General features: G+C 44.4%; 1 protein-coding gene across 1 annotated transcript in view; it reads right to left on the bottom strand.

Annotated features, from left to right (window-relative positions):
- LOC144768592 (lysophospholipase D GDPD1-like) overlaps nt 1-27,953 on the bottom strand; it is a 223,782-nt gene that overhangs the window by 26,970 nt on the left and 168,859 nt on the right. The window contains exon 7 of the mRNA XM_078652386.1: nt 8,100-8,233. Coding sequence (XP_078508512.1) covers nt 8,100-8,233 — 134 coding nt within the window. The remainder of the gene's footprint in view (nt 1-8,099; nt 8,234-27,953) is intronic.

The raw sequence follows: 27,953 nt of genomic DNA, 5'->3' as shown, positions 1-27,953 counted from the left end.
ATTTACAAGCCCCTATCGCCACAGGAACGTCACTTTTAAAGACGCTCTTGTGGCGATACAAGCTTCGCCTTATTTACAAGGCAGTGTTCAGCCACTTAATGAGGCTGAACGCTGCCTTTTAAATAAGGCATCCTTTCGCGCTATACTTACCGTGAAAGAGGTGGGCAATGGGTGTTGCGTTGGTCGTTCCGCCACAACACCCATTGATTTTGACGCTGCCTCCTATTTACAAGGGTGGCGTAAATAGGTAGCAGCGTCAAACTTAAGACAGGTTTTATGACTGGAGCCAGAGCAGCAATATAAAAAAAAAAGAGTAGGGCTAATGAAAGAGCCCTGTGGCACTCCACATGGGAGCTGAAAAGGATCAGACTTAAACAGATACAAGGCAAGAAATTGCGCCCTCTCTTCCAGGAAACCTGGTCTTAACATGGCTAAATGAGGAAAAATACTTTATTTCTCCTTGTTTTTGCTGTTTCTATGAGTGCTGCAATGTGCAGCATACATAGAGACGGCAAAATGACATGCATGATTGTTTATAAGAAGGTGGGTGCCCCTTCCTGCACTTAAATAATCATTTTTAAAATGACGAGTTGCAACTTCTATGTGTGCTGCACAATGCAGCACATATAGAAGTTACAGATCACCATTTAAGATTTTTTATGTGTACGAAGGGTCACATTTCTGCACATAAACAATCATACCCCCCAACGCAGGCACCCTTGTACTATGGTGCAAAGATGCATGTGTTGGCTCAAGGCAACAGAAATTAGCGCCAGCACAGGGGGAAACGGAGGGTTGCACCGTATTGTTGTAAATTCGGTGCAGCCCTGCATTTCAGAAGTGGTGGAGCGCGGTGTTAAGTTAAGAAGGATAACGCTGCTCTCTGTCATTTATTTGTAAATATGCCCCGTAGTTTATAACATGTGAAATAGAAATAGGTATTATTAATTATTACCCTGCAATATCACACCATTTATTATTCTCAAGCAAAGACTAATCTGTCTGTCTGTTTAATTACCCATTACCCCCAGGTCCCTCCGTCCTCGACACCTTCATTCACATATTGAGATATTATTTATAAGCTATCTCTCTGACAGATAAAGAAGAAAGAAGGAATGCTGGACCTACCCTCCCCCTCCCGCCGGGAGTACATAAGGGTACAGGTCCCAGCATTCCCTCTGTTTCTTTTTTCTGTCATTCTGACAGGATGTGATGTAGCGCGAGGAGCTTGGACGCCCCTGCGCTGGACTTACTGCTGGGGCTTCGTGTCCTCGGTTGCTGGAATGCCTCTCCCTCCCTGCCGGGCTTGGGGGGAGTGGCGCGGGCTGCTCTGGACGCTCCTCCGAGCTGTGCGTGGAAGTTTGACCGCGTGGGCTCTGCGTCTGCCCGATGGCCACCCCTCCTGGTCTGCTGGGCTTACTGGGGGGCGCGGCCTCCTTCGCGCCGCAGGATTGGCTGGATGCGGTGACGCCTTCCGGTTTTGGTGCTGCCTGACTTCCGTTTTGGACAGTGTCAGGCGCTTCTGTCCCGGCGTTTTGTTGGTGTTTAAAACCAGGGGCAGTGGGTGAGTACCGCGTAGCGGTTTGTGCTGTTTTAGTATTTCAGAGGAGATTGTGCTGTGTACTGCTTCGTTTGCTGTTTTCAGGATGGGGAAGAGATCGAGGAAGAGGCATCACAGGGAGAGGTCCTCTTCCTCTTCTTCCAGTGACTCACGCTCTCCGTCTCCTGCCCGGTCCAGACGCCGTGTTGGGGGTGGGGATGCGCGCTTGAAGCGCTTGATCAGAGAGACCATTTCTGAGATGGGTGATGGTGGGGCCCGCCGCAAAGGGCCGGCTGCGGCTCAGGATTCCTCTGCTTTTTCTGGTGATGAGTCTGCTTGGGCTGGGGACTCGGAGCTGAAGGGGAAGTACATTGACAAGGACGCTCTGCCTGGCGTCTTGAAACACGTGAAGGAGAACATGGGTTTCGCGGATGACGCTGCTCCCAGTACTTCTGGGGGTTCTTTGCTGCGCCAGTTCCAGAGTTCTGCCGTAGTTGATGTCCCGGTGCATCCCTTTATTAAGGATGTCCTGAAGAGAGAGTGGGCTGAAGGGTGCAGTTCAGGAGGTTCCTCCTTCGGAGATGGGGTCGGGCTTCTATTCCCTGATCTTTCTGGTGCCCAAGAATACGGGGGGTTTCCGCCTGGTTCTGGATTTAAAGATGATGAACCGTTGGGTGTTGCGGGTTCCCTTTCGCATGGAGACCTTGCAGAGGGTGAGTCCTTTGGTGCTTCCGGGTCACTTCATGTGTACCCTGGATCTTCAGGACGCATTTTACCATGTCCCGGTGCATCCTCGGTCCCGTCGCTTCCTGAGGTTTTGTGTTCAGGGGCGTCACTATCAGTTTTGGGTTTTGCCCTTCGGTCTTCGTTCTGCCCCGCGGGTCTTTACGAAGGTTGTGGCTTCCTTGGTCGCCTGGCTCCACCTTCAGGGGGTGATGGTGTATCCATATCTCGACGATTGGTTAATCCATGCTCCCTCTCGAGTCCTGTTGTTGGAAGCCAGGGAATTGTGTGTTCGGAGTTACGTCGGCACGGGTTTCTGATCAACTTGCCCAAGTGCCAGCTGACTCCTTCCCAGGACCTGGTGTTCATTGGGGCTCGGTTTCGCACAGATCTCAACCGTGTGTTTCTGCCCGACCCTCGGGTTGTGACCCTGGTGTCCCTTGCTCGGCGTTTCCGGGCAGGGGGTTCCTTTCCGGTGCGCCTCTGGTTGCGTCTTATGGGTCTGATGGCGGCGACTGTCTTTACGGTGGCATGGGCTCATTTTCACCTGTGCCCCTTGTGGGGGTACCTTCTGTCACTCTGGGATCCGTTGTCCCGCAATTGGGAGTTTCTTCTGCCCGTGTCTCCGGTGATCCTCCCTGCTCTGCTTTGGTGGTCGGAGCGGGTCCATCTGTCTCGGGGGCTCCCTTTGCAGCCTGCTCCTTCGCTGGTCTTGACGACAGATGCCAGCGCCTTGGGGTGGGGGGCGACCTTGGGGTCTCGGTCCCTTCATGGTCGTTGGTCCCTGCTGGAGAGCCACCGGTCTTCCAACTGGCGGGAGTTGACTGCTGTGTCCCGTGCTGTGATGGGGTTTCGGGAGGGGTTGCTCGGCAGGAACGTCTTGGTGAGGTCGGACAATATGGTGTCGGTGGCCTATCTCAATCATCAAGGGGGGGTTCGTTCGTCCTCTTTGAACGTGGTGGTGGTGGTTCCCTTGTTCTGTTGGGCGGAGAGTCATCTGCTGTCTCTGACTGCGATTCATCTCAGGGGTGTGGACAACTGTGCGGCGGATGTCCTGAGTCGCTGCTTTCCGGAGCCTCTGGAGTTGTCTCTCACCCGGGTTGCGTTTCGTCTTGTGTGCGGGAGGTTTGGGCGTTCTTTTCTGGACCTCTTTGCCTCCCGGCAGAATGCGCAGCTTCCCCGCTTCTGCTCCCAGTTTCGGCAGGTGGGTTGTTGGGGGGTGGATGCCCTGTCGGTTCCCTGGCCGTCCCGCCTACTCTATGCCTTTCCTCCTCTGGCGCTGATTCCCCGGTTTCTGTCCCGCCTGTGTCTGGAAGATCGGGAGGAGATTGTGGTTCTGCCCTTTTGGCCTAGGAGGTCGTGGTTTCCGACGGTTCGTCTTCTGGCTGTGCGGGGCCCTTGGTTTCTCCCCCTGTCCCCGTCTCCCCTGAGGTCCTCCCCGTCCCTGTCTCTTCTCCGGTTGCGGCTGTCGGTGTGGAGGTTGAGAGGTAGGGGTGGCGGCGGCGTGGATTCCCGGAGCATTTAGCGGTGGCTCTTCAGGGTTCCCGTCGGCCTTCTACCCTCAGGTCCTATGATCGGCATTGGGGTAACTTCAGTCGTTGGTGTTCGGCGTTGGGCCTTTCCCCTTTGCACTGTTCTTTGCAGGCTTTGCTTCAGTTTTTGTGGGAAGGTTTTGAGAAGGGTTGGGCTGTGTCCACCTTACGTGCTCAGTGGGCGGCTGTTCGGGCTTTTCGTTCCCCGTGGGGTAACCTTTCTGATGGTGAGGACTTGGTCTCTCGTCTGCTCCGCGGTTTTTCTCTTTCTCGTCCGGTTTCCCGGCCTTCTTTTCCCCTGTGGGATTTGCCCTTGGTCCTTCGGGCCTTGATTGGTCCTCCTTTTGAGCCTTTGTTGGAGGTGGATTTGAAATTTGTTACCTTGAAGGTTGTGTTTTTGGTGGCCATCACCTCTGCTCGGCGCCTTGGCGAGTTGGGGGCGTTGATGGCGCGTGAGCCTTTCATGTCCTTTTCGGATGATGGGGTGGTGCTTCGCCTTGATTCGTCCTTCGTGCCTAAGGTCGCTTCTCAGTTTCACAGGTGCCAGGAGTTGGTCTTGCCTGCGCTGGGCTCTGTTCTGGATTCCCCGGGTGGTCCCTGTTGGTCCTTGTTGGATGTGTGCCAGGCTTTGCGTGTTTATCTTGAGCGCACGGCGGCCTTTCGTGTGACTGATTCCCTGTTTGTCTCCTTTGGGGCTGCTTCCCGTGGGCGTAGGGCTTCCTCTGTGTCTATTGGTCGCTGGCTGAAGCAGGTCATTTCCTTGGCCTATTCTCTTTCTGGGTCCCCTCCTCCTGTGAGTGTTCAGGGTCGTTCTACGAGGGGGGTGGCGGCCTCTTGGGCTGAGGTCCGGGGTGTCCCTCTCTCTGAGATTTGTAGGGCGGCCACTTGGGCTTCTTCCAATACTTTCATCAGACATTACCGCTTTCTCAATTTGCTGGGTGATGAGGGTGGTTTTGCTTTGGGGGTGTTGGGTTGCGTTCGCCCATGATTTCTGTTTTTTCGCAATAAATTTCTGGGTTTCCTTGCTGTCCTGGTGGTTTGTTGTGTTTTTTTGGGATGAATGCCGTGGTTGCTTTGATATGTCTCAATATGTGAATGAAGGTGTCGAGGACGGAGGGACCTGGGGGCAATGTCCTATTACTTTCGGTAATCTTCATTACTCTGGGTCCCGTAGTCCTCGACACCTTCATCGATTCCCTCCCTCCCTCCCGCACTGCCGGCCTACATCCTTGGCTTGGTATTTCAGAGGGAATGCTGGGACCTGTACCCTTATGTACTCCCAGTGGGAGGGGGAGGGTAGGTCCAGCATTCCTTCTTTCTTCTTTTTCTGTCAGAGAGATAGCTTATAAATAATATCTCAATATGTGAATGAAGGTGTCAAGGACTACGGGACCCGGAGTAATGAAGATTACCGAAAGTAATAGGACATTCCTATGCACTAGTACCACTTTACTGGGCCTGAAAATACTGCAGGGAAGTTACCTTTCAGGAGCTGGATGCATGTAGTCCTTTTGTTGCCATAAATCCTGTAATTTGTAAAATCTCATGGTTTGTGAACACAAAAAAGCCATTTTTAATATATAAAACCCATTTCATGAGGTGGGGTTTTATTTCCAGTTCATAAAATTGGTTCTGCGACATATACCGAATAGCAAATTGGAACGGTCTTAAAGTGGGCGTTCCTCCCAAACTGCGATTTAGTATAGAATGTGTCAGTGGTTTTGCAAATACTATTTGGTTGCAAACCATTCATCAGTTACGAATTCTTCAAAGAAGATGGTTACTGATTCATAAGATGTATGACTGGGTAAAGAAAACTATTTTTTTCTCCACACTGGATGGCCCCTTTAAAGGAACAGTGATTGTGTTTTTCCTCGTAAAAATCGGTGTGCAGCGTGCATTAATCTATAACAGTACCTGAGATACCCTGGGACTTAAACAGGCCAAGATGGGGGCCTTAGGGGCAGGCCTGGTCAGTAGTCAATGTAAGAGATTTATAAAGCACACTGTTACCGTTCTGTGTCCTGGCACTAGCTTAACTGTTCGGTGCAGAAGGCAGACATCCTAACACATATCTGAGTTGCTGAATAGCTATGTTTTTAACCCCTTCCGTGCGGCCGCGATTCCCCCGTGTGCGGCAACCGCACGAACAGGGCGGGGCCGCGACGAACCCCAGCCGTCATCAGCCCACGAGCACCGTGGAGCGTGACGGCTGGGGTTCGTCACCAGCATGGAAGGGGTTAACAACTCTCTAAATTTAAGCAGGGAGGTGGCAGATTGGATAGAGAACGGAAGCTTGTTCCAACTGGCTGCAGTTTGTTCTCTTACATTTTGGTACCATTATGGTCCTGGAGTTGGAGGATCTAAGTGGTCTGTTAGGCGAGTACCATCTAAATTTCGGGTCAAGATATTGAGGTCCTTGATTGCTCAAGGCTTTATACGCAAAGCAAGGAGCCTTCAATTGTATCCTTTCCTTTACTGGCAGCCAATGCAGCTGCTTGATGATTTTCCTCACCAAGACATGCCTGGGAGTGCGTGAAAGGTTTATAGCTGCTGTGTTTTGTAGTACCTGAAGTTTTTTTTAGGCGTTGTTTCCGAAGATTTAGGTATAAACCATTACAACAGTCTAATCTGGCCAGCACCAAGGCCGATATAACCAACTCTTGGGAATTTGCTGGAATGAATGCTAAGATCTTTTTGATTTTTCTTAGAATTAAAATTGTAGAGGATGTCAGGGCGTTGATCTGATAGGTAAAGGAGAGCTTATAATCTATAATGATCCCCAGATTCTTTGCTTTTCAACCGGCTTTGGCAAGTTACCCAACTTCGCTGGCCACCAACTCAGGGACCAAAATGAAGGATTGTTACCAAAAAGCACCACCTCTGTCTTATTAGAGTTCAACTTTAAGAAGTTATAGCTCATCCATGAGCTTACTGCTGTCATGCAATCATTAAATTGCTTACTGATGGAATGGGGTTGTTCCATGACAATCTGAGTGTCGTCAGAATAAGACGTTAGGGCAAAGCCAAAGGGTTTAATGACTGGAGCCAGAGCAGCAATATAGATATTGATATTAAAAAGAGTAGGGCTACTGGAAGAGCCCTATGGCACTCCACATGGGAGCTGAAAAGGATCAGAATTAAACGGATACAAGGCAACAAATTGCGTCCTCTCTTCCAGGAAAGATTTGAGCAGATTGAGTGCCATTCCCTGCACTCCAATTGCTGCTAACCTTTCCACCAAGATGGTATGGTGGACAATGTCAAAGGCCGACAAAAAACCTAATAAGATGAGGGCGGATCTCCCACCATTATCCAGAGCATTCCTGATTTCTTCGACCGATTTAGTCAAGGCCGACTCTGTGCTATGGCCAGATCTAAAGCCATGTTGTGTCTCGTCTAGCCAGCTGTGTTCGGTAACATAATCCATGAGCTGTTTATTCATTGTCTTTTCTAGCAGTTTTGCGGTAAAAGGAAGGCGCAATATAGGATGATAATTGTTAGCATCTTCAGGGTCTAAGTTAGGTTTCTTTAAAATAGGCAGAATAGATGCAGTTTTCCACATCTTAGGAAAGCATCCTGTCTTAAAGATTATATTAAAAAGATTGTCCGCTTTAATCTCTTGCACCAATGTTACCACCACCACTGGGCAGGGGTCAATCAGCGAACCAGATTTGGCCTTAGCAATAAGATCTTCAACTTGCGCCTTGTCCAGGTCAGCAAACTTATGAAAACTCAGCTCACCTAAAGGTCTACAAGCGGCGGGCCCAGTGTCCAGAATGGGCTCTACATCCTTGCTTCTGGGTCTGCCTACATCACTAAAAGTACTTTCAACTTTATGCACCAAGTGATGTAATGAGGCCCACAAATGCAAGGAAGATGCCTCAACACCCTGCAGTTTGGGTAGTACAATACAGCAGAAAGCAGAGTTCATTGGGTCCCTAAGGCCTCTGGACCCCAGTGCGACTGCACCTGCTGCACTTCTGGCAACCACGCCCCTGGGCATCATCGTTAGACCCGGGCAGTTTTTGACCACCTTGCCCAGTGGTAGATCTGCATTTGGACTCACCCAAAGCCCTCATTCATTCCACAATTCTTTACTCCTCACCCACTCCCACAGAATATTTACTTTTTTGCATCTGGGCTCAAAGGTGAGGCCCTATGACACACAGGCCGTGGCATTAAAAGTTGAGCTTTGATAACAGGGCTGGGCCTGTCACATTGCGGATGCTGACACTGCAGGAAGAGGAATTTAAAGAGACATTACACAAATTGTGATCACCGAGGGCGTCATGTGCACTCACCTGTTGATGATGGACGGCATGACTGTCTCCATGACGGACTCGGGCAGAGGCACAAAGGGCAGCAGGCCAGTGTAGAAGAGCAGCAGGAGCAGCGCCCCCCGCTGCTTGGTGAACATGAAGGGCATCTGGGGGTTCTGAGGAGAGGAGAGAGGGCGGGTAAGAGTCTTGGGAGGGTCGCGCGCCAGTCCGGCTGCCACCTGCGCCACAAACTAAAAGGACCTGTCAGTGGGCCCCTTGTCAGGTGTGGCATGGGGAGTCTTGGCAGTGTGGATAAGAGCCCATTGCAGTAGGAATTTTGCTTTGTATCTCGGTGACCTATTTTTTCTGTTCAATAATTTTTATTAAGATTTTAAAAAGATAAAAACAGTTAGGTACAGTCATAATGATACCAATATGAAAGATAAGGAAAGATCCACCAGTTCATCAGAATATGACAATAATAGCCAATAAATTGCCACAACTGATATCACGTAGAACAAGAATAAAAATCAAGAAACAAAGTGGCATTAGTGAATCATAGGAACCCATGAGTGGCATCATTATGTAGAAAACAGAGAGATAAGGGAGAAAAAGGAGAAAAAAGAAAAGGAAAGAGGACAGAAGACAGAAAGGAAGGAAGAACAGGAAAGAAGAAATAAGAAAGAAGAAAAGAAGGAAAAAGAAGGATCTCACTGGATGGCGCAGCAAAGCAAAACACTACAGACACCAATCAGTCAGACGTCACAAAGGGATATTGATCGACCAACCCCCTTGAGGCCAAATCCATATATGTATCTAAAGTTCTCCAAACGTTAAAAGAAATAGTGGGAGTGAGATGAGCCCTATCCACAGAAGTGTGTGCACTTCTCAAGAAGGAAACCCATGCCCACCATGTGTGGTAAGAAACGGAAGCAAAAGACTTCCACTCCATAAGAATCACCTTAACAGCCACTGTTAATAAAAGGTCTAACAATTGCATATCTAAGGTATCTAACGCCAGAGGATAATGGAGAGAAAATAGTGTAAAGTAGGGGTGGTAGGAGTAGAAGCGTATACCCTAGACAGAAGCGAGACCCTGAAAGCACATAACTTGTGTTGGAAAAGAGAAAATAGTAGCGACAGTTTGGCCATGAAACCCCACAGTGAACATGTCCATGTATTTAGATCCCATGCCTACAAAACAACGAGAGAGCAGTTTTAGCAAGAGGAAACATAACTGCATAGACAGGAGGGACTATATATAACAAAAAGGGGAGTGGAGAGAGAACGTGTCCACATGGACACATACGTGGATTCGATCTCCCCTACTGTAGTTAGCAAACAAAAGGAATCCACCTGAGTTGGATACAAGGTTAAGGTTTCTGTATGCTCCCTACAATGGTGGGGAACACAGTGTGTTTTTAAATACCCCTCACACACCAAAAGGGCCCTTGGTGTCATGCTTCATCATAGGGGTCTTTGCATCTCTCAAATTGGCCAATGGCATCATGAGCCTGTGTAACGGAGGGACCCAGTGCTTAAGATGCCAGAAAAACAAAAATGTATACCACTAAAGAGTGAAAAGATGGACAGCTGGCGTGTTGGATGTTCAGTGTATTGGTCATAAACGGAGCCGCGGATGGGACAGTCTCTGAAGGTCGTACCGCATCATTAGTAAGTACTGCATAGCAGATGAGATATCAACAAGAGCTCCACTACTGCCACTAAGTGAGTACTCTTTTTAGCGCTAACTGAAGGCTGTATGTCTCCTTTTTATGTGCTTATTCCACAGAGTGCTATTAAGCACTGGGTCCCTCCATTACACAGGCTCAGAATGCCATTGGCCAATTTGTAGCAAGTATGCATTTTTCTCCACTTCACTCCTTTTAACTTGACCTTTGAACAACCACAGATTACCACGTCAACCAGTGGATTTATTGTAGAGTGTGTGCTTTATGTTGAATGTTCGTGTGTCTTGTATCTGTCCCCCTTTCTTTCAGGGCACTGCACCTGAATAATTAGGATGACAATATGTCTAGAGAGTATACATTCACTTTCATAGGTCACTACTCCAACATGATGGATGTCGTTATTTAATATCCCATGTAACTCCCCCCCTTTTTTCCCTGTGTTCTTTTCCAGGTCCTCATTGCAGGAACTAACGCTTTAAATACCAATAGTAGGCATATTCTGTCTATTGTTATATTTCTACACATAATTTGTCTATAATACCACGGCATTACACCATCTTGATGTGAGTAAGGTGGGGATCTGTGCACCCCGTCCTGAAGAAGAAGCTTCACGCTTCAAAACATGTCGACGCACACAGGAGGCTGTGTACATTGAATACAAAAGACCTCCACTACACCCTTTTTAGCAATACCAGCACGGAGGTATATTAAATTATTTCTAGCCCTCACGTGCCAGATATTTTTTAACATTCACGTACCAATTCACATCTGACCCTACCACTCACTGTACCATTTAAACCCTCAAGCACCACACATAGCGATTACATCAGTGCTCTCTCGTAGCCGTGGGTTAGCAGCACGCCACATTCTGTAGAGGGATGCGAAGACCCCTATTATGAAGCATGACACTAAGGGCCCTTTTGGTGTGTGAGGGGTATTTAAAGAACACATTGTGCTCCCCACCATTGTAGGGAACATACAGAAACCTCAGCCTTGCTAGACAGGAGGAACACCTGGTGCAAATGTTGGAAATAAAATGTACTCCTTTCCTATTAATGTTTTTGCATAAATTATACTGTGCCCGTGAGAACGGGGAAAACATGCACAAAGTGAGGTTTATACCCTGTACAAACGCTAAATCCTAAATGCAGATCACTCGTGTTGGATGCGATAATCTTGACTTTAAAGGGTGGGAGTCGGGCATAACCAATAGGCCTAGTTTTTGGGACCTTATAGGTGTGTAGCCATGCAGCACATTATTCCGGGTGCTGTGCCGCTAGATTGAATAGATATACAATTACTACACACTGAGTCATGCAGTCTGTTTCTAGGTTTTCACTACGGAAATAGTGCATAGATACTTTCATTTTGGGTTGGGTGAATCAGCCAAAAAGTTAGTTAGCAACTGTTCCCATCGGCTTGCATGTGTTGATGGGGGCGGCATCTTGTGAACTAAGGCATGCATGTTTGCGAGTAAGAAGTAGGGGGATGGGTGAATGGAGAGATGATGCCAGAGCTCAGCAGCATGTGACCGTGCAGTATAAAAGGTGTCTTTGCTCCAAATGCACAGATTGGTAGTAAAAGATTGCTGTTGGAGGAGTGGGACCCCACACAGGAGCATCATGAACACCACATAAGCAGTTTGATGGGGTTGAAGGGGTGTACCACTGGGAAGCATGTGTAAAATTGAACAAATTAAATGACCTTTGTCTCTCTTTTGATTTAAGACACTGGTCTCTAAAAAGTAGGTCCTTAATACCATTGCAAGGATTTGTTATGATGAAGTAGTGGGTAGAGGGAATAAATGAAACAATCTATGATGAAAGAAAATGAAAATGGAAAGAAGGATGGAGGAAAGGTTGAATGTATGACAAGAAGGCTGGAAGGATCCTTCTGTCTCTACCAAATTCATGGAATTCATCTCCAATTCCAAATACAAGTGTAAACACGATCCTAAACACCCAGGTAGCGAGTGAAAATACACTAGTTAATGGAAGGCTTGGAACTAAAAGGTCAGTCCCTGTAGTTACTCTCCCAGCGATCATAGAAACGACCCATTCAAATCAAACTGGAAAAGGGGTACCTCATATTCCATCAGGGCAAACTACTATACCCCCAAATTTGTATCCACAGGAAAAAATAGTGCAAACGCCAACGTCTCTTTGTTCGCAGTATCCTTGTCAAGATCACAGTGCTGCCCTTCCTGCTATGGAACATAGGACAGTAGATTCACATTTACACCTTCCACCAGAAGCTACCCCATACGTTATTATTCTAGGAAACGTTCCTCCCATTCACTCTCCTAAAGAAGAATCTTGGACAGCTTTAAAGAACAAATCGTTACATTGGTTAACTAACAGGACAGGGCTCCATTCCCAATTATTCCAGGAGTTTAAAATGGTCAGACGAGTACAGTGGGTGGGGGCGAGGGAGAAGAATTTGAAGGGGGATTGTTTAGTTATCACATTCAGAACACCAGGCCTAGTAAAGGAAATTTTGAATATTGAGCGAAATTACATCCCAACTACGATAGGGATTAATATACTGCCGCTAGGTTATTTTTATCCCCCACAAAGTATGGAACGCCACCCCCTGCTTCTGCGAAATTGTGATAGATGACACTGGCCATTGCAGGCAATCTCTACTCACAACAGGTTTAGTGCATTGTCAGGCCTAGATGACAATGAATGACTGGACCTGCCAGTGGTAGACACAACATTAGTAAAACCAATAAATGTAATTTTCCAGCAGGACCTAGTATGTAATGGAGCTACTCAATATGTTCCATTCCAGGTCCCCCCCAGTTTAAAAGATATAAGTACTGTAGAACCCGACGTAGACCCGGTGTATATTAGTAGGAAAGTTGTGGCAGAACACTCTAACTTAGCCCCAACACCACAGGGAGTACATCCTCTGCAGAATCCTAACTCTCCTATTAAGATAGGTAGCAAAGGGTCTGCGTTGGATATTATTTTCTGGAATGTGGCTGGGCTACAGACTAAAATTACAAATAACAACTGTAGAGTATTAGCAACAGCACGTAACATCATAGCCCTACAGGAAACATGGCTCTGTACCCCAGTCCACCTGGTAGGCTACAAAACCTATTTTTCAGAAACTGTTCCGTCTTCATCGGGAAGATCAAAGGGGGGCCTAATAATATACATATCCAATGCTCTGCCAGCTGATAAAATTGAAGTTTTGAAACTAGAAACCAACTACCAGGTACTTATGATAGTCTCTTACATCCATATTGTAATACATTTTTATAATAATTTGAAGAAACCTGATTTAATTGATGTTTTAAACAAGATTTGTCTTTTAATGCAAGATTTATGTGTGAAGTATAGCAATAAGTTTGTAACATTAATTTGGTGCGGTGATTTTAATTTGTCATTATGCAAAGGAAGCAGTATTAATAACTGCGGCATTGAGGATGAGGGTGGGAACACCATAACGCATTTTGCACATACAACTATGGGGGATCGTATGAACGAAATAATGGCTGTTGCAGACTTGGGATTTGCAAATGAACTAGTCAGCCCTTGACTCCCTTTTTCTACCACCTTAATGGGAGAGGTTTAAATAGTATAATTGATTTTATACTCGTCTCCCATTGTACTACACCAAGAATATGTAAATTTGAAATAATTCCAAATGCAGTCAGCGACCATTTCCCTAATAGTGTCTCAATAAGTAGTCCTTCCCCTGAGGCCGTGAAAGTTTATTGGAGCCTCCTGGACCAGCAATCTCTGCACCTAGACAGACTGAATGGTTTTTCATTAAAATGGGGTAAGGTAGATCAAGACCTAGTAATGGGTAATGTAATAAAGAAAGCTCTGCCCTCTCTGTACACTTGCCTAGATCTTACCGCTACCCCCGAGCAAATACTGTCTAGTTATGCTATTATTACTAAAACGATTAGAGATGAGCTATTTCGTAAAAAGAAATCGAAAGAGACTACCAGGAGGGGATGGTTTAACGCCGACTGCACAAAATCTTATACTAAATTAAAGTTAGCATTAACAAAGGAAATAAGGGATAGAAATGAAATAGCTAAACTAAGGAAAGCTTACAATATAGCGCTAAAAACTGCAAAGCCCAGATTAAAGTCACCTTGTGGCAGCAACTCCATGAGCGTTGCTCCATGAAAGATAGTGCCACCTTCTGGAGAACAGTTAAGTCGCCTTTTCTCTGTGATGGTGGTAATATCCCAAAACTAGAGGTGGCAGTAGATGCCAATGCCTGGGTTGACCATTTTTCAAATATCTTCAGACAAGAAGAACACACCATCCCGGGTCCAGCTGACGGCCCCCAGCAAACAAACTACCCCACACAGCTAAAACCTGCCCACAAAGAAGTTATTACTGCCCTCAAAACCTCAAAAACTGGTAAAGCACCAGGCCCTGATGGGGTCCCAGTGGACCTCTTTAAACATAATCTAGACCTGTGGTCCCCTATTTTAATGAGAGTTCTGGAAGCAGCTATCAGGATAGGATTAGTCGAGTCCTGGTCTACATCAATTTTGGTGCCGATCTTTAAAAAAGGCGACCGCCATAGCCCGGCCTGCTACCGGCCCATATCGCTCCTGGATTCTCTCGGCAAAGTTGCCGGTCGTATTCTTTTAGATCGTCTCCAGGTCTGGGCCTCTGATAATAGCGTAATATCAGATTTACAATATGGCTTTCGAGATGGCCATCTTCTAATGGGGAAGTATGTTTCAGCGAAGGGAGGATCTTTGCATATATTCTATGTAGATCTGACAGCAGCTTTTGACTGCGTCAGTCACTCTAAACTGTGGGCAATAATTTTAGATATGGGGTTGAACCTCAATTGGTAAACTTTCTACGAGAGCTTTATTCAGAGGCATCGGCTAGGGTGAGATATGGGGTAGACGGAGAACTTACTGAGCCTTTTAGGATAGAGAGGGGGGTCAGAGAGGGCTGTGTTCTGGCCCCCTTCCTATTTACATTATACACCAATGGGCTGGAATCAGAGATGGTGAAAAAGAGCCAAGATTTACCAACAATATGTTGTCGACCAATACCGGCATTATTGTATGCCGACGACGCTGTTATCTTGGCAAGAACCCCGGTTCAGCTCCAGCGCTCATTAGACAGTTACTGTAATTTTATGAGCTCCCTAAATCTTAAAGTGAATATAAAAAATACATTTACTATGCACGCTGGCCCGAGACTAAGAAAGATCAAGGATATATTTGTTAACAATTCTAGCTTAGAGTCTACAACATCTTACCCATATCTAGGGATCTTAATAGACAATAAGCTAAAGTGGATAAAGGCCATTCAAGCTAGGAAGCTAGCTTTTTTAAGGACTACGGCAGCATTCGTGGCATTTGCACAAAAGCTAGGAAAGAGATCTCCTGAAGAAATGTTAAAGATCTTTGAAGCAAAATGCATAAGTGTTGCCACCTATGGTTTAGGTTTATGGGGGCATCTAAACACGGATGAATTACAGAGAGTAGAGAATTATTTTCTCCGATATCTTCTCTCAGTGCCCCAAGGTACGACGACATACGGACGCCACTTAGAATTAGGGTTGGATCATATCTCAGACATCTTAAAGATCCAACCAATAATGTTGTGGCGGCGTATCTGGACCACTGAACAGTGCAAGCTAACCCGTGCCCTCATAGAGGAATGCATGGTACTTGATAACATGCGTAAGATTAGATGGCTAGCTTATGTCAAGTCCTTTTTTAATGATTTAAGCCTTCTGAGGTATTATACTCATCCACTTACCATCTCTGAACTGCCAAGAAGGGAGTTAAAAAAGCTGTGTCTTTCCCATTTGGGTGACATACGATTGACCCAAGAAATAGGAAAAAGTTCAGTGCAACACATGTTGGCTATCCAAACCACCTTTTCGATTCAACCATATCTAAAATATAATCGGAATCAATATGAAAAATTCTTACATACACGATTCAGATTATATATTTTTGACCGGTTATTTTCGTTCCCAAAACAGATTGACTGGACTAGGAAATTACCACCATGCCCGTGTGATTGCAATTCCCGGCAATCCTCAATTTATATACTCTTGTTCTGCAAGTTTTACGAAATCCCACGTAAACGCTGGATCATCTCAATACTAAGAATAATGGGGCTTCGAACTTGCCGCTCAGCCTTTTTAGCACTTCAAATGCTGGAAAATTAATTATATATGCCAAATGTATTGCTTGTTTTCTAAAATTTTGTGTAAACCATCGCCTCAATCTTAATTTTAACTAAATGTTGTTTGCATTTAATTTTCTGTCAAATCATGTACATTTTAAAGATTTTATTGTAAAAATGTTTTATGTGTACTTTTATGGTTTTCTACGAGTTATGGAAGCCGAATAAAGATGATTTTGATTTGATTTGAACACCGGGTACTGTTGAAGCCTGGATACTTGACACAATTAGGTAGATCCAGATCATCGCAGGTATATTGACACACTAGACTCGTTTTCTACTGTGATCTTGATAAACCATCTAGAGCTTTATAGTGTAGATAGTTCCCGTTCTCTTGGTCCTGAAGAATCGCGAGTTAATTGACACGAGAGCGAGAAACATGTTGACCTTTATCTTTCACAAACTGACACACAAGTAAGAGACATTATACTCCAATGAGTGCTAGTTTCACTGCTGTTAACTAGGGCAGGAGACCCACAGAATAAAATAGTCAATTTCAGGTACTCCCAGACCCATTTTAAAACTCACTATCACTTCTACACTCTTCTGGCCCCACACTCGCACTTCACCATACGGCAGTTGGATAAAAGATCTCAGATAAAGTGCCCCTCTTTGAGGTGAGCCCGTTGGGTATTGCACCTCCGACACCAATGAGGGGCAGCCCATATGATGAAGCATGACACCTGAAAGGGTGTGTGAGGGCATTAAAACCAAACAAATGGATTTCCAACTGTAGATCTCTACAAGACTCAGTGGTTTCCAGCCTTAGGTTGACTCTTTAAACTCCTCCTACTTGAGGAACAGGATAAAATCTCTTCATTGACATTTTGACAGGGGCACCTGCTTGTGCTAGACCTCCCACTCCTTGAGAGTGGAAATAGCACCCTCATCCCCCTCTTTTGAATACAACAATATGTCTTTATGTTCCCTTTCACCTTATAACTAGCTGCTCAGCCAGTGTGAGTGTTCTGTGTAGAATGTTAGTGTGATTGACATATGTAGAATGCTTGGGTGTCTGGTGTGAGTGTTGTCAGTTGGAAGATGGGCTGAGCAGCTAGCAGGCTGCTCCTGGTGGGGCTCGCTGTAACTTCTTCTTAAGGACTTAATAAACTACATGAAACTCATCTCGGCTACATCTACTATGTCACCTGAACAAGTGGGGAAAGCCCACTCCAGCGTTGCATCTGCCGTACCTCCCTATGCTCTCATAAAGCCAAACTGTGACGGAGCAGATATGGGCTGTGTGCTCCGTTTAGAAAATAAACAAGCATTGGCAAACACGAGTGCTGATCTGTTAGATTTGACAATATTTATCTGTAAGTCATCGTTTAAAAGATGTAAAATATGTAGCTTTTAAATATTTTAATCCAACATTTTAAAGTACCCATCCTGGCTGTTTTTCAATGATAAATTCAAGCTGGAGCACATGGGGATTTATAAAGCACCAAGAGATGATCTAGGTTTCATGACTCTCCCAGCTTCCCATGTCACTCACCCGGTTTCCTGCTTCCAAAACCTGTGCTCCGGTTTCCTCCACCTCTCAACAAGTATGGCCAGAGGTCTGCTGCTGCTCAACGTTTCCCTAACCTGTCTGGGAACCTATTCCATAAGACCTATTGTTGTTTATGTTCCATGTTTTTAAAGTTTTGTAGAGCACAAACTCGACCTAAAGGTACTGGAGCCCTATACATGAGCACCAGGTACATTACAGAAGGGTACAATCATTTTTATGTGCACAGGTAGAATACGTGATTTGTCAAGATTAAGCAGGACGTTGAGACGCCGCCGATAATCGAACCTGGTTCCCCAGGCAGCTCTGGCCGTTACGTGACTCCCTCTCCACGTTTAGTCCCCAATACCGTGCACCAATCTTATAACGTTCTGACTTACCAAAAAATTAAAGCATTTTTCATTTGAAAGCGGAGTAAAAGTTTCCTTTAAAAAAGTCTCAATTTAGGAGACACAGGATGCACCTTTACTCGTCAGGACCCACCAGGCCCCTGTATTTAGGAATAGGAGGTTGGACATCGGACAGGATGGATAAGGGAGCACTTTTCGAGCCGTGGATGTGTCTTACATAGGTGGAAATGCGGGGAGCCGCCAGCGAGCAAATGCTGCCGTGAAGATTTCCTCCACCACGGTCTTATGGAGCTATCACTCTATATATGAATAAATTCTAAGAGGAAGACTTGCCCTCTGTTTCTTTTTGAAACGACAATGGAAATCTAATAGAATTCCATAAAACCTCATAATAATAGAGGTAGTATACAAGACGCTTACCATAAGTAAGGAACAAAAATTGGTAAAACGCGTTTATGTGAACAGCCATCCACCGTGAGTAGACACTGTAGGGGGTGTACTGCCTCGTTGGGTGAGTTTTTTACATCTTTTCTGGTCCTGAGGAATGCTGGGTCGTAGAAGACCAATTAGCTGAAACATGTCGACCACCTTTCAGGACAGGGGGTTCAAATTTGCTTAACCCTATTCTGTCCGACTTATACACTTGATTTTAATTGAGTTCGTATCACCTCTTTATTAAAAAACATTGGTTGAGGGAGTGATCTATACTCATTTTAACATCACATTTTCTGGTTAGATGTACTTTTATACGCACTAACTTCAGGAATCCGATGAAGACAATGGCAACCTTACTTGTTTAGGTGCCTGAGGGTTCCTTTTTCCTCTCGGTTATACCCACAAATTCCTAGTCTTAGCACACTTATTCGGTATGTATGGAGCACTGCATGGTGTGGAAGAAGGTTCTAAACTTGCCTTTTTCTTTTTTGGTTGTGTTGTTCATAACTTATGATACTCTCTAGTTGTTTATGATTGATATAGTCAGGGGGCAGGAGAGTATTTACTTTGGCCCTTTTCTCTCCTGTTGTTTCTATATGGATAAGGGAGCAGCCATATTGGAAAGGTGAAGTGTTGTCATTTATGATAAATAAATATAGCTCTAACAGTTCTAGTGAACACAAATGTAAAGAGAAGTGGATCACCAGACCTATTTCTAAATTACATTTTATACTCTTGTTATTCTCAAAAACCACCTTTTTGTTCTATTCCATTATGGCCTCGGAACTAACATACATGGCTATGAAACGCAAGGCAGAGAGGGGCTAAAGCAACATGGACACAGGCACCTGAACCCAAATTCATTGCGGCGCTGCTGTTAATAAATGCAAATGAATGGAACGGCATGAGGAGGGCAGGCAGGGGCTAAAGCAAAACGGAAACAGGCACCATTGAGCCAAAAATCATTGCAGCGCCATTATTAACAAGCACTGAGGAGCAGTGGCGACGTCCATATGTAAATATTTTAAAAAAATATTTGCAATGCTATAGGTCTCACATTTAAATGCGAGCCCTATGGCATTGGAAACAAACGGCCGCCATTGTCCCAGCTGCTGCAAAAGTGAACGGGGGCATGGCCCGCTGAATGTAAGCAGGGCATGTGGTCATGCTTGACGTAGGAGAAACTCAATAAAGAAAATAGAACTTGTACCATGTAACAACCAAGTAAAGGGGCCAGTAGCCATGGGAGGTTACAAATGACGACATGGCTGTACTAAGGAGGGACTAATAAGCCTATTAAGGGATCAGACGCCAGCATTTACAAAGGACAAAGACTCAAACCAACAAAAAATAAGGGCCGGGGGAGAGGGAGGGGCTTCTCTCTCCTGTACTGAACTACAACAGATATTCGCCAGAGCAGCGCTTGCACGCTGGCCCAAGGCTTGACCTAAAAAGGTTGGGCTCATGTCCTTGTTTGATTTTAGTTATTATTTTACAAATAAAGTACTAAGGTAAGCATGCCCCATTTTAACACATGGCACGATTAACCCTGTGACTTTTGTCACACTTCCTCAATCCTCTCTCTAGTCCCCCTTCCAGTTTCTAAACTCTAGGAAACAGTAAATGTAAATTGCTGTCTCATGAGTGTATTCTGGATAACTTATGTTACTCTCAGAAACATGCCTTGTCCATCCTCCTGATGTTTTAAGAGCTTTTACAATTTAAATATGGTGTTACATATCCTCTTAGTAGATAAACTACACCCCAGTAACTAATCTAATCCCCAATGGCCGCATAAGGATATTCCAAGAGTGGAAAATTAATTGCACTAATTTTCTGCTGGTGTAAATGGAGCAAACAAGTGTTGGCCCAGGCCCAATTTTAAAAGACTCAGGACCAGATTTATCATTGGATTGCATTTCCTTTGCGTCACGCATGTTCTCACAAGGGCAACGCAATCAGATTTACCAATCAACGCAAGGCCACCTTGCATGGCCCTGCGTTGCTTGTTAAATCTGTTGTAACAGAAGGCAACACTAGTCATTGCCTGGTGATACTCTGCCCAAGCGAGGCATTCCATGGGTGGAGCATGGGTGTTACATGCATCCACCCATGGATTTCAGTGCATTCTCAGATTTCCCAAGACTGGAAAACCCGGAAATTCATCACACTTCTACGCCTTCTCAATAGAGGTGCAACAAGGAGAATAATTAAAAATATATGTATATTTCTGAATTGGCATTTTAAAAGCATAGTACTTTAAGACAGATTACATTACTGCAAGATATAGAGCAATGGGTTTCCATGAACCATCATGATACATCAACAGGCCCATCTTGAAATGAGTAATCAACATTGCTTTGGTGTCAAGAATTACATGGAGAGTCATTACAGTCAATCGAAATATAGCACCTTATTCTGCTAATGAATAAAGGTACAACATTTGTTTTGTTTATTTATCTTTCCACTGTTTTGTCTAGCATACTAAACAATCATTAAAACACAATTCCCTCCCATCCCATACTCAGTGAGATGTTCCTCATTTCTACCACATTGTCCCGGATCTGGGGTCACATGGTTGTATAGTGACATCTCTTAAACTCTTTTTCTACAATCCCCCCCCCCCTCTCTTCAGGGGTAGTATCTCCAACGGGTGTAACTATGTGTCTTCAGTTTCATGTGAGTCATTGTCTGCTGTGTTCACGGATTCAGAAGAGGCATCAGGAACATCAGCAGTCCCTAATCATGGCTCCCCAGGTGACTAAGTCGCCTGGGCGTCAGTCTTCTCAGCGGACCCTCTTCATATGGGTTTCTTCTGCTCCGGCCCATTCCGTTATATCCCTTAGAATCTCGCTCATCAGGAGGGATCTGGGATTCAGCCATTGGATGGAAATGCATCCTTTAGCTAGCAAGGACTGAGTATGATGAACCATCTACTTAATTTTCTTTTCATTTGAAGCAGTACCTCATCCCAGTAGGGAATTTTTTTAGGACAAAACCATGCGACATGAACAAAATCTGCTGGGTCATATCCGCAGTGCTTACACCTGGAATTTACTGTCAGAGAGATAATCTGCAAGAGTTTGGGTGAGAGGTACATAAGGTGCACAAAGTTATATTGGAGCAATTTAAATCTTAAGTTCATGTATACCTCTGTAACTCCCTGCGGTTCTGGTCCAATTCAGCAGCTGTGATTGGAGACTTGCACAATTGGCGCCATGTGTCCTTTACCTTTATGAGAGAGCGTGTTTTATTTGTGCAGAGAGCACGGTGTAGATGCATAATGAGTCTCCGTCTTCCAATCATCAACAGTTTAACAAGCATTGAGCAGTATTGGCTGGGGATTAAACTGGAAGCCCCGGCTTAGTTTCTCAAGGATCATCAACACATAGTCCCAACCAACAGAGTCGAAGGCCCTTTCTGTGTCTAGAAAGGTTAAGGCGAACTGATCTTCAGCTAAGTGGGATGAGTATAGTACATGAGATAAACGGTGGGGATCACAAAGGGTATTCCTCTGGGGGATGAATCATGACTGATCAGTATGGATCAGTTGTGGAAGGTAATGGTATAGATGTTTAACAAGCAGTTGGCCAAGTATCTTTTGGTCTATATTCAGCAGTGAGAGTGGGCGATAGGAGGTAGCTGCTACCCAATCTTACCCCAGCTTAGGTATCAATGCTACAAGGGCCTCTCTCATTTAATCGGAGAGCATGCCGCTTACCCATGCTTCATGGATTACTGGTTGGAATTTATCAGCCCTGGCCCATGGAATTGCTCTATAGAGCGTGGCTGGAAGGACTTAACTTCCCAGTGCTTTTGCCGTCTTAAAGGAATCTATGGCCAACACTATTTCTCGTTTGGTTAGAGGGCTTTCCAGCTCCACTGGCTCAGAGCTCTCTAACCTTGGGAGTAGCAGCATGTCAAGGTAGGCGATCATCGAGTGGTTTGGAGTTGGTCCCGGGTTGTGTAAACACATCACAGGTGTGCAGTCAGTGTGTCATTTATGGCTTGTTGCTTGTGCACCATCTGTCCTGCCTCGTCTTGTAGCACCAATATAGGGTCAGTGCAGTGTTCCTGTTTAATCGTTCAAGCTAATAAACGACCTGCCCTATCTTGCTCCATGTGGAGCCTACATCTATAGGTGAGATGAATATGGTTCCCCAGGCATTTGCATGACTCGTAGAACTGTTCCTTTGCTTCCCCCATTCCGTACATTTTGTCTGATGATGCAGCAGCTCTCCCCTAAGATGTGCCAACCTCTGTTCTTGCACCAATAGATCCCGCTCCAACATGTGATGGATGCCAGTGGTAGTGGCTGACTCTGCATGTATGAGAAAGTAGTGGCGTAAGTAACAAGGACCCCCTGTTAAGCAACTGAATTTGTTATACAGGGAAATAAACGATGTTTAAACGCCGAAACGCGCCTCGATGATTATATTTGTTCGCCACTGTTTTATTAATTTTTGTGTAATTGTGGTATAAATATATTATCTGTATTTGATTAATTGTTTATATAATTAATTGGTTTTCATGTTTTTGAATTAAATGTTTTTATCATAAATATGTATACTTAGAAATAAATACCTTTTTGTGTTTTTAATTGGTTGTTGTGCTTTTCATACTTTCTCTCCCTGGGTGTATTATCAATTCCTTGTTTTTCCTACATCGTGTATGAGAAAGTAGTCCAGTCTGCTGTGTGTTTGTGTGGCCAGTGTGTAGCAAGAGTACACACGGTTGTGCAGGTGTTGCACCCTCCAGATGTCTATGAGGCCCAACCCCTGCATCATTTGTCTAAAAGCATCCGTTAGTCTGGGCTTGCTACCCTGTCGCAAGGGGAGTTGGTCTATCTCCCCGTCAAGGACACAATTGCAGTCTCCTGATACAATCAGATTGGCAGGGAGGAATTATCGTGTCAGTGTAAGGATGTCACCCAAGAAGGACCCATTGTCATTGTTGGGAGCATAGACATTAATCATACAGGTCACATGTCCATCCTGATCGATGCACACCTGCAGTTTCTGAACAGGGACACCCGGGCCACCCATATGAGAGTCCCGCGTGCAAACCCAGAATATGCGGTAGCATAAATATGGCCTCTCCACTTACATCACTGGGCGGCTATACAATCACACAGCATTGCTCTCGCACACAACATACATAGGGTTTACAAATGGTAAGTGATTAGTTAAACACAATAACAATATCATCAAAGGACAGAAGCAGAATCTTGACAGTATGTCTCAAGGTAGGTCGTTTAATGGTTCCACAATCAGCCGACACGTGTTTCGTCGTGTAGGTATAGTCCACAACGACTCTTCAGGGCTGATAAACAGAAAAAAACGGTATGTGTATAGATTTCGTAGAAGATTTACAGCACTTTACAAGTCAAGGATTGTGACTGTATGTGACTGTTCAAAAACCCCCCATGCAGTGCTGGTTCTCGTTTAAAGATCAAGAGTGTAAGAGGGTATTGCATGTGACTCAAGTGAATGTTTTCAAGACAGAGCATTGAGGCTGTATTAATACGTTCACATGATAACATCTTGTACATCTAATATTTATTATGAGGTCATATAACACCACATCTCTAACAGTGGTAGGTGCTGTATCAACAACAAACATTAAAAGTAAAAACGAATGCCCAGAGGCAAACAACGTCTCAGAGTAAGTACGTTTCAATTTATGTCGTGTGAACTGCATGCAAGTGAACCCGGTGCATGCAGATGAATCCAGAGTAGAAGTAAATATAAAGATATATGACAAAAGAGGGGGTGACGGTAAAAATGAGAGGGAGCCTACCTTGTGGCCAGCCTGCACGTAAACAGGTTTAGTTGAATAAACCTCAATGTGGTTATCAATCTGTTAAAAATTACAGGTAAGTATAAGAAGAGGGCAGAAAATTTAAGAAAAAATATTACGTCGTTAGAGAAGATGGGGTCGAAAAAAACCAACAGCTTACCAAGTATTCATTGTGAGTCAATGAGTTTAGCGGAAGGTATGGCAAGTGTGTATGCCTCGGTTAGTAGTAAACTCTTCAAGTTGAAAGAGGTACTTGTATGCTGTATAAAAAACAACCGGTATATGGTATAAGTACCCATAACGTGTTCATGTGAAGTAAAAGGTACAGACAAAACCACCAGTATTAACAACGAAGAGAATATGGAAAACACACTGTACCTTAATACGTGTGCGTATTAGGCCGTAACCGGGAGGGGATCCACTAAAAATATATTCTTCTCGTCTGCTGGGCAGTTATATCCCACAGTCCTTGAGATTGCTCTAGTAAAATAAATTAGGGAAACGGTCATTATAGTTATCGTGTCAGCTTTTTAGAGCTGTTCCTGGTGTAAGTTGGAAGTTCGTAACTACGAACTTCTATTCTTTAGGTAGAAGAGGGCCAAGGAAAGCGTTTTTACCTGGTGCGGGGTATCCCTCCTCCAAAGTTTCCCGGTCGCCGTTTACCGATGAACGGACACGTGACCCGGAAACAGGAAGTGTATTTCAGTGTTTCCGAGCAAAATCACTAGAACGTAAAGGAAACTAAGGGTCCACCATGTTGGGTGATGTTATCATTACGTTTATCGATAAATTTATTGTGACATCTGCAAGTTGAAGTAAGGGTTTAGCGAAGAGAAGGCGGTGTTCTTTAGTTTATTTCCTTTTTATTTATAAAAAGTTTCGAAGAAATATTGCGAGGATATATAACGGAAAGTAACCGTTCTCAAATGTTTTGGCTTACGTTAATGAAAATTAAACTGAAGCGAATGCGTGTATTTCGCGGAAGTCAATTAATAGATAGTTTCCTGGGAGAAAACGATCTCATACGTCATGTATCGTAGTTACCAGAATACTTGACTCAGTGAGTCTAAATCACTGATTAGATCGTCATAATAACGGACAAGAAATTCGCTCTTTTGTGGACTGGGGAATTCGAAAACTTAGATAGAGAAACAAATTGTGTAGTTGGAATTCATACGTGCGATGAGTGGTCGTGGTTGGTGGTCACGTGATTATTACAATGCAATAATGATTCAATATTGTTCCATATACTGACTTCGTTAGGTGTAAAAACATCGTGACCTCATGCAATATAGCCATGCTCAGTGGTGTCTATAATGAGTTAGTTATATTCATTCACATTCTGTGGCATGGGGCATGGTTTCTAGACCACCGTATTCCCATAATCGGAGTCTAGAGAGATATACATATAGTGCATCATTATCATATTTTCATATATAAAGCATTTACATTCTTAGATCGTTCAATGCACTCTATATTTAGATCACAAAAGTGCAGATGCTTTGTGGACCCCTGAAAATTGTATTTGCAAAATCAATCGCCCAAAAAGAATTGCATCTCTGGGTCGTAATTAAGCCCGTGTTCCACGCACTGTAGGCGCATGATCCACATGGCTTCCCTTCTTCTCAATGTTAGTTCTCGGTTGCCACCTCTAATATTCAGTGGGACTACATCAATGCCATAGAAGCGTACTTTGACATCATCCTCCATAGGTTGGCATTCTGCAACATGTAAGGCCACTGGATATTTTGGATCTCTTTTCTGAATTGCTCTCATATGTTCGGCCAGTCTATCCTTCAGAGCCCTGATGGTGCTGCCAACATAGAATTTTCCACAATGGCATTCAATAATGTAAACTACGTACTTAGTCAGGCAGGTGATGTTCTGTTTTATTTTGTACGTAGTTTGGTAAAAACCCTTGAAGGTTAGAGTTCCATGTTTGCTCCATATACACATAGAGCAAAAGCCACAATTGTAAAAACCCAAACTCTTGCTAGTAAGCCAATTATGGGCTGTGGTGTTTCGGGGAACAGTGGGACTAAGTATGTTTTTAAGTGTGTGGCCCTTCCTGTATGTAATCATTGGTCTATTCGGTATCCATTCCTTAAGAACAGGATCCGATGTCAGGAGTTTCCAATGTCTGTTGAAACTCTTCCTAATCGTGTGATGTAAGGCATTATATTCAGTGATTAGTCTTACTGGTGGTTTGGAGGATGTTGGTTTGGTACGTGGCATAAGACAATCTGGTCTTCTGGTGCTTTTAACTCTGCTCTCAGCTTTTTTGATGGACTCTCTAGAGTAGCCCCTGCGTAGAAATCTGTCGTTCATGTTGGTGATGCATTGTTCAAATTCAGATTCCTCACTACAATTGCGTCTGGCTCTTAATAATTCTCCATATGGAATGGAGCGTATCTGGTGTTGTGGATGAGAACTGGTAGCGTGTAAGATGGAATTACATGAAGTAGGTTTCCTGTACAGTCTACTATGTAATCCATTTTCCTTGACATAGAATTCTAAGTCTAGGAACTCCATATTGGTTGTGCTGTGTTGCATGGTAAAGCTTATTTCCCATGTGTTTGAGTTTAGAAAACTGAAAAAGGATTGAAGTGTTTCTTCAGTGCCAGACCATAATAAAAAACAGTTGTCTATGTACCGACCCCAGTAGACCACAGAGTCGATATATTGAGCTCCCTTGATACCCCAGATGTATTCAGCTTCCAATGCTCCCATAAAGAGATTAGCAAAGGAGGGAGAAAATTTTGAGCCCATAGCTACGCCCTTCTTTTGGCGGTACCATTTTCGGTCAAAGATGAAGCAGTTGTTATTCAAAATGATGTCCATCATGTTCATCAGCATTTTGGTATGAGGCCATAGTGAAGCAGGTCTATTGGCTAGTAGTTTGCCAATAGCCTCCATGCCCAGTTTGGGATTGATACTGGTGTATAGAGACACCACATCTAAAGTCACCAGTGTGGTGCCCTGTTGCCATTCTATATCAGTCATAATGCCCAGAATGTGTTTAGAATCTTGTATGTGAGAGGGTAGGTTTTTCACAAGAGGACCCAGGAAGAGATCAACATATTCTGCCAGTCTCTCCGTGGGACCTCCTATGCCCGAAACTATTGGTCTGCCCGGGGGAAAAGGGAGGTTTTTGTGAACCTTGGGTAGGGTATATAACCAAGGATAAGTGGGTCTAGAGACTTTAAGATATAGATATTCATCGTTGTCCAGAAGACCAGATTGTTTCCAGTTTAGTAAAAGGTCGTTGATCAAAATTGTTAAAGGACCCATGGGGTTCTGGGACAATGGTTCATAGCAAGAAGCATCATTTAATTGGCCTTGTATCTCGTTATTGTAGTCTGTGAGGTTCATTACTACAATATTGCCTCCTTTATCTGCCTCTCTGATAATGATGTTAGGGTTGTTGCTTAAGGTCGATAATGCTGAACGTTCACCTTTGGTCAAGTTATCTTTGTATTTAAATTTCATGTCCAGGTTATTGATGTTAAATCTATTCAAATTCTCCTGAACGTGTCTGTGAAAGTTATCTATTGTGTTCCCCCCTGGTAGAGTGGGGGTCCATTTCGATTTACATTTAAGACCACTATTTAAGCCAAAGTCAGTTTCCACATCTAATTCTTCTAATAGTCTTTCCATGTCGTAAGGACTTTCTTCTAGGTCTGTTAAAGAAAGAAGCAAGTGTGTTGTTTGCACGTCTTTAATTGTCAGTGATTCATTGTCAAATACATGAGGAATATTCTTCAAATGTCTAGTGGGATTCTGCTGTCCCGCAAAGTGTTTCTTTAATTTGAGATTACGTACAAATTTGAAGACATCAATTTTAGTCTGACAAATATCCCCAGTAGCATATGGATTGAAACTCAGGCCTTTACAAAGTAAGGAGACAATACCAT

The sequence above is a fragment of the Lissotriton helveticus genome, chromosome 7 (assembly GCF_964261635.1).
Source record: "Lissotriton helveticus chromosome 7, aLisHel1.1, whole genome shotgun sequence".
In the NCBI taxonomy this organism is placed as follows: domain Eukaryota; kingdom Metazoa; phylum Chordata; class Amphibia; order Caudata; family Salamandridae; genus Lissotriton; species Lissotriton helveticus.
This window is presented reverse-complemented; position numbering and strand designations above follow the sequence as displayed.